The sequence below is a fragment of the Anser anser genome, assembly GCF_964211835.1.
Source record: "Anser anser genome assembly, chromosome: 20".
Classification (NCBI taxonomy): Eukaryota; Metazoa; Chordata; class Aves; order Anseriformes; family Anatidae; genus Anser; species Anser anser.
The window spans coordinates 3026671-3044687 of NC_139741.1; the positions used below are offsets into that span (position 1 = coordinate 3026671).

The window sequence follows — 18017 nt, forward strand, 5'->3', positions numbered from 1 at the left end:
TAATTAGAGGCGCTGTTAGGGGATAGCCCGTCCGAGGCGCTGGGATCCGCATTTAGGCCCGTTTGGCTTCTGGCCTCCACACAAGGCCGAGCGCTGCATCTGGCTGTCAGATGGTTACGGCGGCCTGAGCCTCACACGGGTCTTGACACCTCTGAGCTTAGCAAGGGGAAGATTTTGAAATATTTATGTGAAATTTGTGGTTTGGGTCTAAACGTGAAGTTCATGATGAGCAGTGAAGTCACACGCTCTCCTGCGTGCCTGCCTCAGGTTGGATGGGAGGGAGAAAGAGCGGGGGCCTGCTGGTCCTGCGCAAGAAAAACCCTTCCGAAAGAGAAAACATCGGTGATCCCAAACAGTGTTGAGAGATGAACAGCCACCTGAACATAAATGTACCTGTGCGTTTAGTTTCAGGAATAGGATTAGCCCTGTATAGACTCAGAGCTTCGATTGGTACCTTTCCTTCCTTCCTTTCTCCTTTTCCTTTCTCTTCCTTTTAATTTTTCTAAGATTTTTTTCCCTTCTCTCTCCTCAGTTGGTCTTAATCCTAACTTGGTCATGGGGTCTAGGAATACAAGAACACAGATCAATTGGTTTTCCCTCTGAAGAGCATTTCTGCAAAGAGATTTCTGCATAGGTTCAGTGCAAAATCAGCTCGGGCAGCAAACACACTGGCATATCAAATAACATTGATGCTAAAAGCAGCCTTTGAACTTTCAGAATATTTATGCCAGGGTCAGAGAATAAATTACCCCCTCAATTAAGTCTAAGAGCTCAATGTTCTTCCTACAAAAGGTTTATTTGGATGATACTCTTAAAAAAAATGAAAATTCAGGGCTCTTTAGGAGCCGCCATTTTTGAAGTGCTGGGGAAGAAGAGCAGCGTTCACACTGCACACATTTTAACGTGGTTACACGAGACATTTCTCACGTGCAAGATGCAGCAGCACGGCCGCCCCGCACAGGAAGCATGCGTCTGGCTGGCCAGTGCAGCCATCCTGCGGAGGGCATTGAGCCCTAAAGCCTGGGCTTCTCTTTCTCTCCAGCCCTGCCCAAGACACAGCAGCCCCATCCAGCAGCCTGCCAGACCCACCAAGTGCATTTTAATTCCCAAACTGTTTGTCAGGTCTCCAGACCTGGACCGTTTTCCACTTCTCAGCCTGGGCTGGGGCAGCCAGCCCCGCCAAGCGGGCCCTTCCCTCAGAACCCAACAACCGGCTGGGGCTTTCAGTGGAATTTCTTCCAGGTCAGACATTGCTTAAGGGGGAGGGGGGATGAATGCTGTTACCACAAATGTCTCTGGTGTGGATTTAGGTTCACTGCTGTTCATAGAAAAAGCCTGCTGATGTTACTAAAGGGCATACTGATACTAAGAGACAATTCTGACTTTCTACCATTTGATAACAAGTTGGTCAACTGCATTTACTTACTATCAATTGTGGTGTGGGGAGATTCCTTTTCTCTTTCTTCTTATTAAATCAAGACACTTTTTAAGAAATATTTTATTTTTGATACAGAAACAGCCGGTGAAGTAGCAGTAAAAAACATCACCACAAAGAGGCACATGGCTTTGAAATGTTTTGGTATGTAACATAACTGTATTGTTCTCAGGTCTTAACTTTTGCACAAAGAGTGTTTCTCCTTGTTTTAAAAGCAAACCCTCTGTCAGTTTTCAAAGGGTTACACACATAACGTGGTTGCAGAGGAACAAAACTCAAAAAATATCCAAGTGTTTCAAATCATTTCACAAATAACATTGTTCTATTTCTCCCCTTAAATGAACAAGAGTTTCTTTGATTTTTTTTTAAGTCAAATTTAGGATTCTGCTGTTCAGAGCAGAGAGGTCACAAGGCCCTAATGTATTTAGCATTGACTGCCCTCTCTTGTAGTGCGTCTATTAGTCAGTAATTTGATTTGTACCTATTCATTTGCAGTCCCTGCAGGAGCTCTGAGCTGGCCCCAAGTATAATTGGTGCTGTCTCTATTTTTACATCATTAGATTAGCCCCGACTCCTGGCCACTTGTTGTCTGCGCTTGTCTGTCCATTTATACAACCTAATGTAACACAAAATTCATTACTGATCACATTACTTTCAACTCTGAAGCCAGCTTTGTGATAAACATTTTGTTAACCCTTTCTTGCCAGCACACAGACCTGGGGGATAAATGCACTTTCCCTTTGCAGAAAAATCAATATCATAATAAAACAAAGTGCAGTCACATTTCTAGATTTGTCATTCCTCCTGGAGAAAGAAATGGGGAGAAACATATATGAGATGACTAAATGATGTCTGCATCCAGGCATCTCAGGCTGCTGTATATGAAATGAGCTCAGCAGTGTCCTTTCTACTAGAATATAAAGAAACGACACAAGATAGGGCCAGCACTCAATTTAAAACTTAATTTCTTACTCATTGTTCTGCAAGTGTTTTAGCTCTTCTGTGCAGGCTATAATCAGGTTACGACATTATTGGAACTGGACATTTTTCTTCCAGTGCTTTGTCTCCACGTAGTTAACAGAGAAACAATTCCCCTTCTCCTTAGAGATTTGTTATTATGTTGGGTTTTGGTTTGGTTTGGTTTGCGGTTTTTCTTCCTAATGATTAAGCAAATTAATTTTCCTACTGCAATACTCCAGCATTTCACAGGAAAATGTGAAGCTCCCTTCTGTCTAGCTTGGTTTTGCTCGCATTTGATTGTTTTGCTGAGTACCTTGTAAAGCATTAGGCTTTTTGCATCACAGAGGCTTCTGCTATTGATTTCAACAGGAACAAGAGGACAGCCACGGTAGGTATTCATTTAGGCCTGATTCTGCAAAGGGCTCAGCATCCTAACAGCACTGTTTGCAATATCACGCACATGAGGTGATGCTTGCTATTCAGAGAAATGTATTTTGGTGCATGCAAAAGCTGTTGATTTTTAACAGTTTTCTAAATTGATTTTCTGTTTGTACAGCTTGGCGTGGAAGTCCGTTGGTTTGAGTTTTCTAAATATTTAGAAACATTTCTCAATGTTTATTAAATGTTCCCTTTAAAAGCCAGAGTTCTGAGGCATGTCCCACACTGAGTAATCCTGCACTGAGCAGGGTGCAGGCGGCGAAACAGCCGTATAGGATTTTTCCATCTCTAATTTCTATAATTACCTCGTTATTCCTTTTGGAGTCTTCACATGGTATTTTTATGTAGCATACAGCTTATGGCAAGCATATATTTCCTAGTAAGAGCCCTCATCTCCTACCATTTGAAACAGGACTGGTATTTTTACAGCTGTTTTGTGAGCCCAAACTTGTTGCAGCTGCTGACGTGACGGCAGAATAAAGATGAAGCAGTTCCTCTCTGTCCTCCCAAACCCAGCAGCCCCAGAGAACCTTTCAGAGCGAGGCTGGGGGTATTTCACTGATTTTTACGGGAATTATTTTAGTTGTATGCAGCACTGGCTGGCGCTTGGTCCTAAAGCCTAGCCAGGGGAAGGTGCATGTCTCCGCTCAGCTCAGCTGCTGCCTTTGTGCCCCTCAGTGTCTGCTTCAGTTTTGTCATCTGAGCGCTGGGGATGCCAAAGCGACCTGAAGTCACTGTACGTGCTACTCCCGTGACCTCAAGTTGCAGATGAGCCACAGACGGGGTCGCGACGCGGGGCACGCTGCGCGCTGGGAGGTGTGCGCCAGGCGGGCTGCCTGACCCCAGCCGGGGTCCCGCTGTCCAGGATGGTTAGCCTAACTCTGCTCCCCTTTCTGTTGCTATATAGTGCAGATCTGCCACGCGTCTGGCATTAACTCTTTGAAGGTTTGAGCCTTTCGTTATCTTAAAACGACACGCGGCCGATCTGCCGACTCCCCTTCCTGCCAGTGTTGAGCATTAACATCGCGCTGATGCCGAGGGCATCTCCTGTTCCCTTGATTTTGAAGGGAAGATGGCCAGAGTCATTGCAAAGCTCTCATAAACTATGCATTGCCCTCATCAGGGGAGACAGGAGAGGAGGCTGGAGAATGGAAACCCATTTATGCAATAAATTGTTAAGTAGTTGAGCTGTTAAATGAACACTTCTTATTAGAGAGATACAATGAAGTATGAGTCACCAAACAGCAAAACACACATTAACACAGCAAAATTCCCAGCAATAAATGGCAGGTCAAAAGCTGAAGCAATTAAAATGTTCCAGCCTGAGCCAGCCCTTCGGCCCTGCAGCTTTTAGTCCTCTCAGCCGCAGAGGCCCTGGATCTGCTCCTCGTGCTTGGCTTCAGGAGGCAGAAGTCCTTCGATGGGCCCCTGAAGTGCCACCTCCGCAACTTTGAAGGCCTGCTTCCATCCGTTCGGATGCCCTATCATTTCCTGTCATCGTACTGCAGTCTGCAGTCCTGCCATCGCCTCTTGTCACCCCCCTGCATTTCTCTAACAGAATATCAGACAAACGGTAACCTGATTTTTGTGATAATCTAGCCTTGCCATCCACGTTGGAGTCTAAGGATATCAGGGTTTGGGGCCGTATCCTTGCTTAACAGCTACGTTGTTGGCTATCTGATGCTTGTCTAGTGGAGATGGGCAGACAGAATGCGGGAAGCAGGGAGAGGCAGCGAGGAAGAGGTGAAAAGAAAAGGTTGTGGGGGGATTTTTGCTGGGGAAGCACCTTTCATACCAGTGCTGCCACTTTCCGGGGCACGTCTCGTGGGGCCAGGTTTGGTGACTGCACCCAGGGGCAAGCGGTGCTGGGGCCAGTCCATGGCAATGCTGGGAATGCTTAGCTCTCCTTGAGGAAGGTATTGTAATTTGTGGTATGGAAATATTATCTTTCCTTCCATTCTTAGCCTGCTGTCTCCCCACCATGGATAATATATAAAACAGTAGACTTTTATTCATTAACATTTATGGGAAAATGTTAATATTAAACTGTAAGTGAAAAGCCCTATCTTATTGAATTCTTCTGCTGTGTTATTGGGAGCCTAATTACATTTTGCATTTAAATAAAAACCAGATGACGTTCAGGACGGTCAGGCAAGCATTCTGTAAGTGAGAATTTATCTTGCGATCTGGGTAAACAATGTCTCATCATTTAACAGTTATTATAAATAATGGGTTTTTAAGCACTTTGCTGGGAGTTCATATTGGCTCCACACGGGTTGCACTGAGAGAGAGAGAATTTCAGTGACATCTTCCAGGCATCCGGTGAGGAGGAATCATATCCTGAGCTCACTTCTCAAGCTGCGGCAGTTTTCATCCTACTCTGTTTGTTATTGCTAAATATTTTATGTCTGACACACACACAAAAAATACTAATAGCAAGAAAAACTGCAAATCAGTTGGAAGCATTTTGCAAATGGAGTAACCATCGGTGCTACTGCCCGGCAGAAGTGGAATGTGTTTAGGACTCCTGCAGAGTTTCATGCAACTAATTTTAGAAGGAACCCTCCAAAAGCATATTGGTTTGGGAAAAAAATGGTGCTATATAAAAAGTTAGGTGTTCTTTCACAAAGAAGATGTTGAGGCACAAAGTGGAGAGAAAAAGATAGTAGGCTGGCTGCTTTTTCTCTGTTTCTGCTGGTGCCCTCTTGAATTAAATCATTGGTAATTGCAGCCCTGGTAATGCGTGAGCTACTTTAGAAAAAGATTAAAACTTCTAAAAAATGTAAATAGCCTTTTCCCTACTTCTGGTGTTTATGTTCTGTGTTTCATTCCTGCCACTTCAGGCAAGGTGGTTGTGCTTTTGTTGCTAGCTGGCTTTTAGTCTTCACTTCGTGTTTCTCAGACATTAGCAAGAGTCTCTGAGATTTCTCCCAGGCATTTCCCGTCATGGGCAGGGAGCAGCTTTGAATGCGGTCTGTCCCGCATCCCAGCGATGATGAAGGAATTAGTTTTCCATGCAGACAGGAATAGGTGGTAAGTGGATGAACTTTTCAAGCAACCATTTGCTGTTCTGAAAAAATACCAAACTGGTAAGTGCCTAACGCTGGCTGGTGGCAACCACGGCCTGATGCGCCACCCACTCTGCAGAATGGCTGTTTCCAGGATGTAAACTGTTTACTGCCTTTTTCCGTGAGAGACATTTTATCCCATTTTCCAAGAGCATCCCCACAGCTAAAATACCATCCTTTTTTTTTTTTTTTTTTGGTATTTATTTGTTATTTCCTTGGTCAGTGACTTTCTTAGTATCTACCCAACACATGAACTCTGTGTTTACATCAAAAGCCGATGGTGTTGTGAAAGACAAAGGGTCAGTATCACTTCTCTGACTGTTTCCAAAGATGTCTTTCTGGGAAGGCCACGGGCAGGAAGGTGCTGGCAGAGGCAGCAGCCAGGACCAGCCCCGGTCCCTCTGCTTGGGCTCGCTGGCGCAGCACAGAGTGAGGAGCACGGGTGGCCAGGGATGGGAACACCCTGATACAGGTGAGCAGGATGGGAACAGTGGTGGTTTCCCAACCAGATGCAGATAGCCCCGTGCTGGGGGACCAGAAGCAGTCCCATGCAGTGTGCGTGCAGCTCCCCTCCTTGAGACTTTTCTGACTTTCTCCTAAGCCAGGGCACGGCTTTCCCATGGGGGTTATCTCCTGCCTCGCTGAGCAGCTACTCCCACTGGGTGCTCCCTCACTGAGGCCAGGCTGTCAGTGGAAATGAGGTTTGGCAGCAATAATCACAATTAACCTGGCAGCCTTCCTCCCTTTATCTGCAGCCACGGAGGCAACAGTGGATGGATGTGCTGTACAGGGACAGGTCCCTAACCTGAAATCATGCTTTTTTGCTTTCAGTCAGGGTTGGTTTTATCAGCACCTTTAAAAAATATGTATTTGGATTATATTTTGCCAATCTTGTCACTTGTTTAGTTCACCTTTTGGAAACGTGGCTGGTCACCCATCGAAATGAGTGAAAACTATGCGAAGGAGCACAACATGAAGAGCAGGTAGTGGTATTACCTTTTCCAACAGATGCCCAAGTGCAAGGCAGAATCTGAACAGCTTGAGATGATTTAAATTGCCTTTCATGTGGGATGTGGCTAGAGGAATGCCTTGGTTTGCCATTAGGTCTTTGAGATTTCACACAAGAGTTATCCTCTGCTACGTGCTTGTCCGTAGGCTGCGGCTCATTCACGCATTTGACAGTGCTTGTAACAGTGTGACTAAAAAGGCAAAGCGACTTAGAATCAATACTTGGAACAGTTTTAAAATACAGATTTTTAAAAGGGAAAAAGTCCCGGTTACTTTTTTCAACCGCCTTCTGGTTCCATGGGAACGAATGCAAACTGCTGTGCCAAACAACTCCCTCAACAAAAGGCCAAATTAAGCTTCAGATGTCACTTTTATCAAGCCTCTTTCATATTTATGTCTAACACCAGAATTTGGAGCTATATAAATAAGAGTGTATTCAGAGCCTCAACCAATCCTGCAAGCGAGCGAGCCCCCGAGGTTGGCCTGTTGTTTTCCAGGCCCAGTTAACACCCAGTCCAGGTACAGACTTGATTGCGAGAGAACTACGGCAAGCTCTGAGTGCTTCAGAAAATTAGGTCTGTGTTTAGAAAATGGGTCTGCTCGAAGCAGCGATGTCAACATCATCTTTGAAATAACTGACTAAATAGGCCAAATAAGTTCAGTTTGGAACTGGAATTACTGGGGTGTGTTTGGAGTTTCTCAATGACACTAAAACTAGCTCAGCGGAGATGAAAGGAGGAAACCTCTGCTCGATAGATTTCCACCTGAGCTTTTCAGATTCAAGAGCCTTGAAGCATTTAGATGAGCACACAGGGCTGAACCCGGGTGACTTCATTTTGTGTGGCTGCGTGCACTTCAGCGAAAATTCTCTGATTTGGACCAGCTGAGCATCTGCTCCCCCCAAACTTTCAACTTTTCCTTTGAATCAAACCCAAATTCCAGTCCGTTCTAGCTTCCTCCTCAGCATCAATCTGCACCAGGAAGACAGCTCAGAGTCTCTCGGTAGCTTTCCTCGCTGGCCAGAGAGGCCACTTTGTGTCAGATGTACTAGAAGTTGTGCCAGAATTACTTTGCTTTGTAATATTATACTTTCAAAATGAACTCAGCAATACATTTTTGTCAGAAGCACACAATCCTCCCCACACACGTGCAAGATGCACACATAGGCCCACTCAGCTCAGAAGTAGTCCTCCTCCCAGGTTGTCTTGTCTTCCTAAACCAGGATTTTTAAGGAGGTCCAATAACCAAGGCAACATCACAAGAGAGGAAAAAATAGGTCTTAGACATGAAAGGAACTTGCTGCAGTTTTGAGGTTTCCGCGTGCCTCAGATCCCCTGTTCAGTGTATCAGTGAAACGCTGCCCAGACCGTGAGGTCACCACCACATTTGTTCTGTTGGTGTTCAGGCAGCTTTTCCATACCCAGCTTTTTTGCTACAATTCTTGGGTTGGGTGCAAGAGAGGAGGAGGCCAAAGGTAGCGCTCCCCATGCGTGGTGGCTTCGCTGCGGCAGCCTTTGGGCCAGGACCTGCTCCCCAAGGCAATGGGTGACTCCGGGTCCGGTGGAGCTGATGGGAAAGGGCATGCCAAGGCGCACATTTTGGGTCTAGACCTGCTTTGGGTAGACATGGTGGTTTCAGGAATAGGGATATCTCCTCCAGAACTTCTGAGCAAGACCAGAAGCCTCTGGGCAGCGTAGGACACAAAGTGGAGCACACGTTACGGAGCTGGTAGGTGTCATGAACACACAGATTGCACTTAATTTCTGTTCTTTGTGGAGTCAGAGGCTGACAGAGGGGTCACTGTTGAGCAAGCTGAGGCACTCCCGTAACCCTGAGAATGAGAGCCCAAACCCAGGAATTTTAATACAGTGTTTTCTCTGCAAATGCTTTTGGTCTGATATACACAGATGTGCTGCTTGCGTAACTGAAGAGACGAGATAATTCTGCCTAAATACATTAAAAATTTGTATACACACTGCCTTGCACAGCAAAGCATGCATTACATTTAAGGTACATTATAGGATTTATGCTAGCAACACAGTAAAACTTTCAAGATGGGGTAGGAGAGAATGCCTTTAACAAAAGCAACCATATCTGCATATTCATTTTAAAATTCTACTGGAAATCATGCATACGGAGTTGTAGGTTTGCATGATGTGTATGGGCTACAGAAATCTGCTTTCTGTGTAACCATTCGACTGTTCCAGTTCTTGAAATTTCACATACTGTCTGAAATCGGCAACTCATCCTTCTGAAGTGCCATTTATGTAGGAAAACATCCTAAACCTCTTTGCAAAAATATACAGCTCTAGGAAACTTGAGATTATTTTTTAAAAGCATTGCAGTCATTGTGAAAGTGCCTATCATGAAGAATATTGTCTCTCTAAATGCTAGTCCTTTATCTAGTGCACTTTTAACCTTCCATAAAATGTTCAGAGTCAAGCCTGGCAAGACGCCAGAGTCTTGGGTCTCATGCTGCATGGAACCAAGTTGTGCGGATCTTTTCGGTTTCTCTTTTTAAATGAGAAACAAGCTTTTTTATTTTTCGGGAGACAAAATTCTTTAGAAGTTCATGCATGAAAATGTTTTGTCTGTATCTCAACAATCTCTTCGTGCTTGAAGTAAATCTAGTCATTTATGTAAGTTCACATGTCCTCCCAATTTTGTAAGTGTTAGACGTTTGGCATCTTAGCATTGAAATAAGGCACTAGAAATGAAATTTTCAGTCTCTGAAGGGCTCTGATGTTCAGAAGGCTCAGTCTTCAATCCCCTGGCTCTAGCCTGCCTTCTGTACCTCCTCATCTCCTTGGTAGATCCTGCCACCTTTTTTCCGAGATGCCAGGTTTCATTTCCAAGTGCATCGCATTAACGAATTCTATGTGGATTCAGCATTAGACTTATTGTAAGATAGTTTGACTGTAACTAATATTTTACATAGGCCACTGAATTCTGATTTCAGAGGAGTTGTACAGGCAGTGTTTGCAAGTCTTCTTTACTTTGAAAATTTAATGTGGGTGCTTGTGTGGTGTCTCAACATTTTGAAAGATGCAGCAGGATGAAGTGCTTTTAATATGGGGATTGATTTTCAGTGTTCAAATGCCATAGTGTTACGTTTCCTCTTTTGAATGGAGTTAAAAATCTCTGAGCTTAGAAAAAAAAATAGATCTTTGGAGCAGGTCTGTCACAGCCCCACAAAGCATTGCAGGGAATTGGTCCCTGCAGCTGCCCCTGCCAGCTGCCCAAACCCAAACGTGGGGAGAGCTGAGCACAGGGCTTGGGGCAGAGAGCAGATTTAATGGACTTTTAAATGTTACAATAATTGTACTCATTTTTAAACATTACAGTAATGTATGAAGACTTTGAAATTTGGAAAGGAGCACTGTAAAAATGTATTTGCCCAGAAATTTATTTTCAGCTATATCAAATTAAAAGGAGCTAGAAAAATTAAGAACTTTTATTAGAAAAATTAGTATTCAGTGCTTGCGTTTCAAAATGATTTTATTATCAGCACACCCAAGTCTGCAGGTGGGTGCAGGTCCCAGTGCAGAACTGGGGCCGGAGCCAGCATCTGGGTCCTCGCCTCCATGCAGCTGTTGAGGGCTGCCAAGCTGTGTTACCCTCAGAGCTCCCTTCTTCACAAAATCGTGGGTCGTAGGAAAGGGGATAACTGAGAAAAACCTACAGTTGCACTGTCAGCAATGCAATTTTAGAGCCCTGGTGTTAGGAGAGGTATTTCTGTGTATCAGAAATTCGTTACACAACTTCGCATCGGTTTTTGACACCTTTTCTGCCTTGGGCTGTGCCACGCATGTCCCGGGTGGCAGCACTGACTCCAGTGGGGACTGGTGGTGTTCGTAGTAAACGTTCATGCAGTCCTAGAGCCAAAAATGTCCAGCTGAGTTTGGGTTGTTGTCTAAACACAGAGAGATGGAGAGCATACGTGTGGCAGTGCGTGTCAGCGTGCAGGGGAACGGAGCCACGGGGCTGGGGCCAGTGAGAGCTCCGCTGCGGGAGCACGTCCCGCTCCGCTCAGTAGCAATCAGTAAAATAAAAATGTTTAACTAATCCATTCACTGGGGAGCGTTGTGTAAATTACAAACAGTTTAAGAGATCCTCAAGACTTCCATTGTGTTAATATAAATTGCCTTTTAGTGTTCGCTTTATATAGGATCCTTTTGAATGGGAATCCAGATGGCAGAAGCTACATAATTATTATTCATTACAGTTAATAAGTAACACTCAGGGGCCCCAGTCAGCTCTGCAAGCCCCCGGTGATAGGCATTGTGCAAATATAAGGGTAAAAAAATAGTCCTTGCTGCAAAGTATTTTACAGTCTCGGATAAAGAGAAGGAGGCGTGAAGGGCCCGTGCCTTCGTCTGGGAGTGTGGAGTGGGCTGTCGTTTCGGGAAGCGTGTCTGCAGGGAGTCCTCTCTGAAAGAAGGACAGAAATTATCTTTGATTGTACAACACAGCTCTGCCTTTGGCCTTGGAGCTGTTGCTTCGGAATGTGGCTGGGGAGAGGCAGAGGGGCCGGGGAAGCTGCTGCCCACCAGCCCCGGCTCGTGGGGGAGCCCCAAAACTTCCCTGGAACAATTGTGGTGAATGACAGCGACGAAATCAAGGAGATGCGAGCCCTGCTGGCCATTACCCCGCTTCCTGCATTCCTACTTGTTAATTGTGTAATTCCTAACGAGTCGTGAGGCGTCTGCTAGACTTCGGGATGCGTGCTCACTCTGACGCTTCCTTCCCTCCCCTGCCCAGCCTCCTCCCTTGCCAGAGACCTTGTTCCTTTAAAAATGCCATCCTTAAAAATCAGAAATACTCAGCACAGAGAAAGGAAAAGGGAACTTGACATTAGTTGAGCTTGAAAGGCTTGGTGCTGTGAAAAGTGACTGACGTGTGAAAAGAGGCTACAATTAGTTCTTTCCCCGAGCACTCTCCCATTCAGTCCAGGGTCACTCCTTCAGCGAGCTGCGGCTTTGAGGGTAATGTGTTGTGACAGTTTGAGATGATGAAGAATAATTCTTGTATTCAGAGTTGCTGCCGCTTCCCCGCTGCCCTGACACATCAGGCTGCTGTCATTGTATCATTTATCCCGGCTGCGGCTCCGCCGGGCTGTGCCGGGGCTTGTGCAGCGCTCGGTAGGTAGAGGAAAGGGTCAGCTCTGCCAGCAAATGAGTTTTGAGGATATTTTGAAACTGTACTTAACAGCCCGGTGTAGGGAAGGGCAAACAGAGAGAAAGGAAAAACCATTAGAAGAAATAATGCACTGGAGAGGAGATTTTTGAGTAGACATAAAGGAGATACCATGGCTTCAAGTGGACCACTACAGCGAGAGCACAAATAAGAAAGGCAGCATAATTTATGAGTGTTCCGGGCAAAAGAGGGCTATATAGATTTTCTTCAGGCATTGAATTAATGTGCCATATAAAATGGTTTCACATTTAAGCTTGGCAGGACTTTATACCTTTCTAGATTTGATGAAGTCCTTTGACGGTTCCTGGAGCTTTCTAGAAGTGGACAGACAGCAGCCCCCACGGGACGGGATGCTCGGCCTGCCCCGCCGCGTCCCTCGGAGCCCCGAGCCGCTGCTCCTACCCACCACTGGGCCCTAGGCAGGCAGAGAGCGGCTTTGGTGCTACAAGTGTGGTGATTAGGACTATTAACAGAAATAAACGTTTCTTGTGTGTGTGATTTTTAACAACCCTTTCCAGTTTGTCCCACAGCACAGGCGCTGAAGGCAGGCCGCGGCCTCCTGGCCGGCAGAGCGAAGGTAGGCCCGGCCTGGTGGCAGCAGGTGCGCTGCCGCACCTTCAGCTTGCCGCTGCCCCGAGCAGCAGCGGTGCTGTGCCGGTGCCGAGGGGCCGATGTGCACGGCAGGGAGGGCTGTAGGTGCTGCTGCTTTCAAAGAGCCTGTGCCCCGCAAGTCCTGATGCTTTTGGCACCCTGGGTGATGCCAGCGGTGCCCCTGACTCTTAGCATCAGAAGCGGGTCGGGGCCGCTGCCGGCTCCCCTGAAGTGACTTGCTCCTCATGGCTTCAGCAGATGTTGCTGCTCCTTCATCTTTTTTCCTGTTTTCTTCTTCTTTTTTTTTTCTTTTGGTCAGTCAGAACTTTGTGAGTAGTTTCCTCTAGGGACGGGGGCAGGTTTTAGTATTTACGTTTCCAGTATTAGCATTTATTTGTATTTGTGTTTGTTTTTCACGGGCTTTCGAATGCCTCGGGGAGCCATTTATGGGGCCAAAATAATGCAAGTGCTGGTCTTCTCACAGTATTTCATTTCCTTGATGGTGGAAATGCTAGGAGAAGAGCAGGTCTCATGTTATTTTGACCCCATAAATAGCTCCCAGAGGCCCCTTTCTTCCTTCTCCCACCCACTCCCCCCCCCAAATCAAATATTTAGGTTTCTGCAAAGCCTGACTTCTCAACTCTGGTTATCTTGCTTCAGCAGAAGCAAATTGCAGTTATTACAAAATAGCCAGAGAGTCTATAAGGCAGAATGGGTTTTATATGATGCACAATTTGTTGGCTACTGTACAAGTTCATTAAAGTGCATCAGAAGCGGTTGTTTTACTGGTACATTTAAGGAAGTTAATGCATCTCGACAGTGTGTGCATGGGGGAACGCAGACACAATAACCCTCAGACATGCTGGGGCCAAGTCCGTCCCCGGCAGAGCTCCGCCGAAGTGAGCGGCATCTCCCGCCGGGAAGCTTTGCCCCGCTGTGCCCGAGCGGTGCGGAGCCCAGAGCCTCGCGGCCAGCGCTGCTCCACACCCACGTCCTGCAGCAGCTGGGTCCCAGTTCTCGTTTTTCTTGCTTCTCAGCCAGCATTTTCCCAACGCATAGGACCGACCGCTTATGTGGCATGTCTTGGTTGGCTCTGGGAACTATTCCGTGTCCTTCCAGCCACGCATGTCCAGTCCGCAGGGCTCAGCTGCTCCTTCAGGGCTGCTCGGAGTTGGGGATCTGCTCCTTCCGATACCCAACAGCCCGATGAGCACCCAGCGGGCACGGCATCGATGTCCCTGCGCAGCTCGCTCTGCCCTGCCCTGCTCTGCCGGCAGGTCCGAGGGCGAGATTCTGCTTTGCATTGGGCTTTTATTTTTTTTTCAACGGTATTTTTTATTAATGAAACAGCTGGAAAAAATGGGCTAATTTGGGGGAATGCAGGAAGGTGCACTGGGGGTCATGTTTGCAGGGCAGGGCGTCCCTGGTGACCATGTCATGTCTAATTGCACGTCTCACGTGGCCCAGGTGCCGCGGCGTGACCCGGCCGTGCACGAGAGCCCAATTTCCCCCGCACAGCAGTGTCAGGAGTTTTACAGCGGCTCCTTAGGTATCGAAATACATGGCTCTTCTGCGTGGCTGCCTAATTGGTTCCAGAGCGAGCCTGGGCGCAGCACGGAGCGGTTTGGGAGCGCTCGGACACGTTTGTCCAGGGCAGCATGTGCGCCGGCTGTCATGGTGTCGGGATGGCAGTTTGGGCACGGGAGCTCCCCCATTTTTTACCTGGTCCCCTCTAAACATAGAGCAGGCTCTGGGGCTGGAAAGCTTCCCCTCCAGCTCCTCCTGAGCCTTTGCATCTTCTTTAACCTCTGTTTTGCCTTTTTCCATTACTAATTAAAAGGTTTTAGTGCCTGAAGGCTGCAAGCGGAGCCCGCGGCCTCCCCAGCAAGGCCCTGCGCCCATCGCTGTGCCTCCCGCACTTTTTGTCTGTGCTTTTTCCCTGCCTGGCATCAGCCTCTGCAGTGCCACCCCCTGGCAGTCCGCCACTGAGGTGACGAGTGCTGCTAACCACAGAAATGCTGCAGCCCCTAGGAATCAGCACTGCCAGGCTGAATCCCCCCAAACCCATCCCATGGCCGGGCGGGAAGGCCACGCTGATGCTCGGGATGGGACAGAGCACAGGAACGTGCCCTCGCACTTTTCCCCCCTTCCACCTTTTGTTACGGTTACTGAAAACACAACATGTGCCTGAAAATCAATTATAGCTTAAAAAGGGCCGGGGTGAGGGAGCAGAGGAGCCTCGGGAGGAGCTCGGCAGCCCTAACAGTGTCTGATCGGGGCCGGAGCGTGCTCCGGTGCGCTGCTGATGGCTGCCCGGCGAGCGCAGGCTCTGACGTGAGACGTTTAACCAAAGCCAGCTGTGTGCAGGGGAGATAAAAGCACCAAATCAGACAGGATAAGCGCAGTATTAGTGTGGGATACGCCACTCATTTCTGATTTAAATTACTATTTTTACTTCCTGAACTCATGGGAGAGTGAGGATGTGAGGAAAATGAAGAGGTTTATGCACGTACATTCCTTAACCAAATACTGGCAAGAAATGGTGATTAATCCAGCTGAGGTCATTATCAGTGCTGCTTATAGGGTGACCGATTTCCTGCAGATTTGTTTTTATGTATCCTGGGCAGATTATCTCCTCTGCAAGTTACCTCTGCGATCGGGGATTGCCTCTCCCAGCCCTCGCTCGCGAGGTGTGAGCTCACGTGGCCAGTACCCCCCGGTGCCTGGGTGGCACGTGGGAGTTGGGTGGCACTGCGGGGACCCTGGAAAGGGATGCTTGTTGTTTTGGTGAAGAACTGGCTTTCTGCTTTTGCCGTGCATGGGTACGTCCTTGTCTTGGGGTCCTACTGCAGCAAGTGTCTGCAGAGGCATTTGTCCAAACTGCTCGCCCCGTGTCCCTTCCCCGAGCGCAGGCCGCACAGGCGCAGGGCCGAGAAGTCACACTTAGGGCCGCACATTGCAACTCGAGGGAATATTTCTCGTAGGCTGTCACCGCGTGTCCAGGAGAGGATTCCTGTCGTGTCCCCGCGGCTCTGCCTAATCTCACCACTGCATGCCGCCGCTGAGTGCTGGGCAGGGTGACGCTGCCCAGCGGTGCTGCTGCACGCTGCCACTGACTCAACTGTTGGGTTCAAGTGGCTCACAGAGAGGCCACGGGTCCAGACGGTGCTCTACACACACAAAAATCCTAGTGCCTCGAGATTAGGTAGCAAGAAAGGCTTTGGGAGGTCAGCGAGGGGAGGAGATGGTTCGATGTGTGTGACCAGGAGAGGGAGAGCCACATGAGGCGTTCTCTTTTCCTCTGGGACGCAGCCCAGGCACATAGGAAAGGGGATATTTTCTCTTTGCCTCACAAAAGCAGAGTTATTTATGTCTGCTTATGCAGCATAAGGGGTTGTAGAAAGTCCCTGCTGTGATCTGCCGTGGCTACGCACCGCTGGTACACACCGCCAGTAACTGGTGCTGCTCCTCTCCCTTCCTCCATCCCGGCAGCGCTGCTGTAGAGGAAGGATGTTTCCTCATCTGCCTCCGTACCCTTTGCACCCTGCTCAGTTCAGCCGTGAGCATCCCCAGTCCTGAACCCTGGCAAGTCCCCAGTCGTTGGCCTCACCCCCAGCGAAGGGCTTGCAGTGCCGGGCAGCGCTGAACGCCTCCGGCCTGCTGCCGCTGGGCTGAAACGCAAGCCCAGCAGAGACGTGGGACCAGGAGCTGGGATGCCTCCGGAGCGATTCGTCAAATCGCCCCAGAAAAGATGGATGACAAGCAAATGCAGCGCTAGAGCAGGGATACAATAAACAGATTTGTCAATAAAGCGGCCGTCTAATGGCACTCTGGGTTCTTTTATCTGAAACACTAACCAGGGCCTCTTCTCTCTTCCCATTTCAGAGCTTCAGCGAGAGGGAAGCATAGAGACGCTCAGTAACAGCTCCGGTTCCACCAGCGGAAGTATTCCACGCAATTTTGATGGTTACAGATCACCCCTCCCGACTAACGAAAACCAGCCTCTCAGCCTTTTCCCCACAGGATTCCCGTAAATTAGTCAAACATACAAGGAGAGATCAAGACAGGGTAACAAGCTGTCTCTCTGCCTAAACAATCTTGATGTGTCTGTCACCCGCCAGTTAGCTGCTGCGCTGGATGGTTCTCGTTACCCTGATAAATATTGACGACTCTTCCGCGTAAACCTTCCTGGAACGTACTCACAAAGTCTTGACTTTGTTTTCCTGTGCAATATGAAGAGACTCTGTCTTCAATCCCGATAGCTCTGCGGCTTCTTTTTTTCGCTGTGTTCAGGAGGAGTTTGGCTGAGAAGAAATCTTTCTAAGCCACTTTCGGTCAAGCATATGGTTTCACAACCGTTCTCTGCTTTTTTGTGCTCAGAGACAAAAGGAATCTCGGTAACGTGTGGTGCAAGCGCCAGCCAGGAGCTCCAGCCGCCTGCAAAAGTGCCGAGCATTAACGAATGAACTGGAGAGAGTGGAAATTCAAGGACTTTCTGTGGACAGGGTTGATCATGTTATTCCTTCCTTGTTGCGTCTCCTTGCTGCCCTCCTTCCCCTCTAGATTCATCGATGCCAGGAGTATTACAAATGGAAATGTTTCTTTTTGTTCTTCGGAAGAATTCTCTCTATTGCTCCAGTTTTACTCTAGTCATGTATTTTAGAAACGTACTTAATTGACTAACTGCAGTCACGGATTTCTCATACTTGGTTATAAAAGTTGTTCGCTGGAACTCAGATATCTGTCCAGAAATGCATGTGTCATTGAATAAATCTAAGTTAAACAAGAAACTACTTAAATGTCAGTGTTCGTGGAGCATTACTGGTCTACCCCTGTGTTTCGTAGGTCTTCCTGGACCAAACACTATGTGCATATTTACTAACCGAGGGATTTAATTAAAGCCATCAGTGGATGCTATTCAGCCAGTCTAGCTTGGTTTTGCATCCCTGTGTGTAAGAACTCCTCAAATGTAAACAGTTTTTTACAGCGCAAGATTTAAATGGTGTTCCTTGCACCATGGCTCTGCACCTCTGGAAATCAGCACCCACATGCGTATGTAGGTGTCCAAGCTGTGCCTATTACACTGCCTGCTTGTCCTGCTGCTTCCCATGAGCCAAGGACCGGGTGCTCTGGCAGCAGAGACGCCCGCCTATGTTTGCTGTACTGCAGGTTCATGCGTAAGAGGCTTTTGAGAGCCCTGCAACATCCTGCACCCGTAACACCATGCTGAGCGCGCACCGCCGGAGCTGCGCAGCTCTCGCCGAGGCAGTGACGGGCTCGCACATAGTAACCACATGAATTTCTACATCTCGGCCAACTTG

At 47.7% G+C, this 18017-nt stretch overlaps 1 protein-coding gene across 14 annotated transcripts in view; it reads left to right on the forward strand.

Moving 5' to 3' along the window:
• Positions 1 to 17486, forward strand: part of BCAS3 (BCAS3 microtubule associated cell migration factor) — a 357470-nt gene extending 339984 nt beyond the window's left edge. For 7 of the 14 annotated variants that reach the window (XM_083806831.1, XM_083806818.1, XM_083806828.1 and 4 more), the window contains one exon: positions 16582 to 17486. In XM_083806831.1, coding sequence (XP_083662957.1) covers positions 16582 to 16605 — 24 coding nt within the window. In that variant the 3' untranslated portion in view covers positions 16606 to 17486. Of the gene's footprint in view, positions 1 to 1513; positions 1580 to 16581 lie in introns of all 14 variants that reach the window. The other 7 variants (XM_083806832.1, XM_083806817.1, XM_083806819.1 and 4 more) reach the window with 2 other exon arrangements.
• Positions 17487 to 18017: the final 531 nt, after the last annotated feature.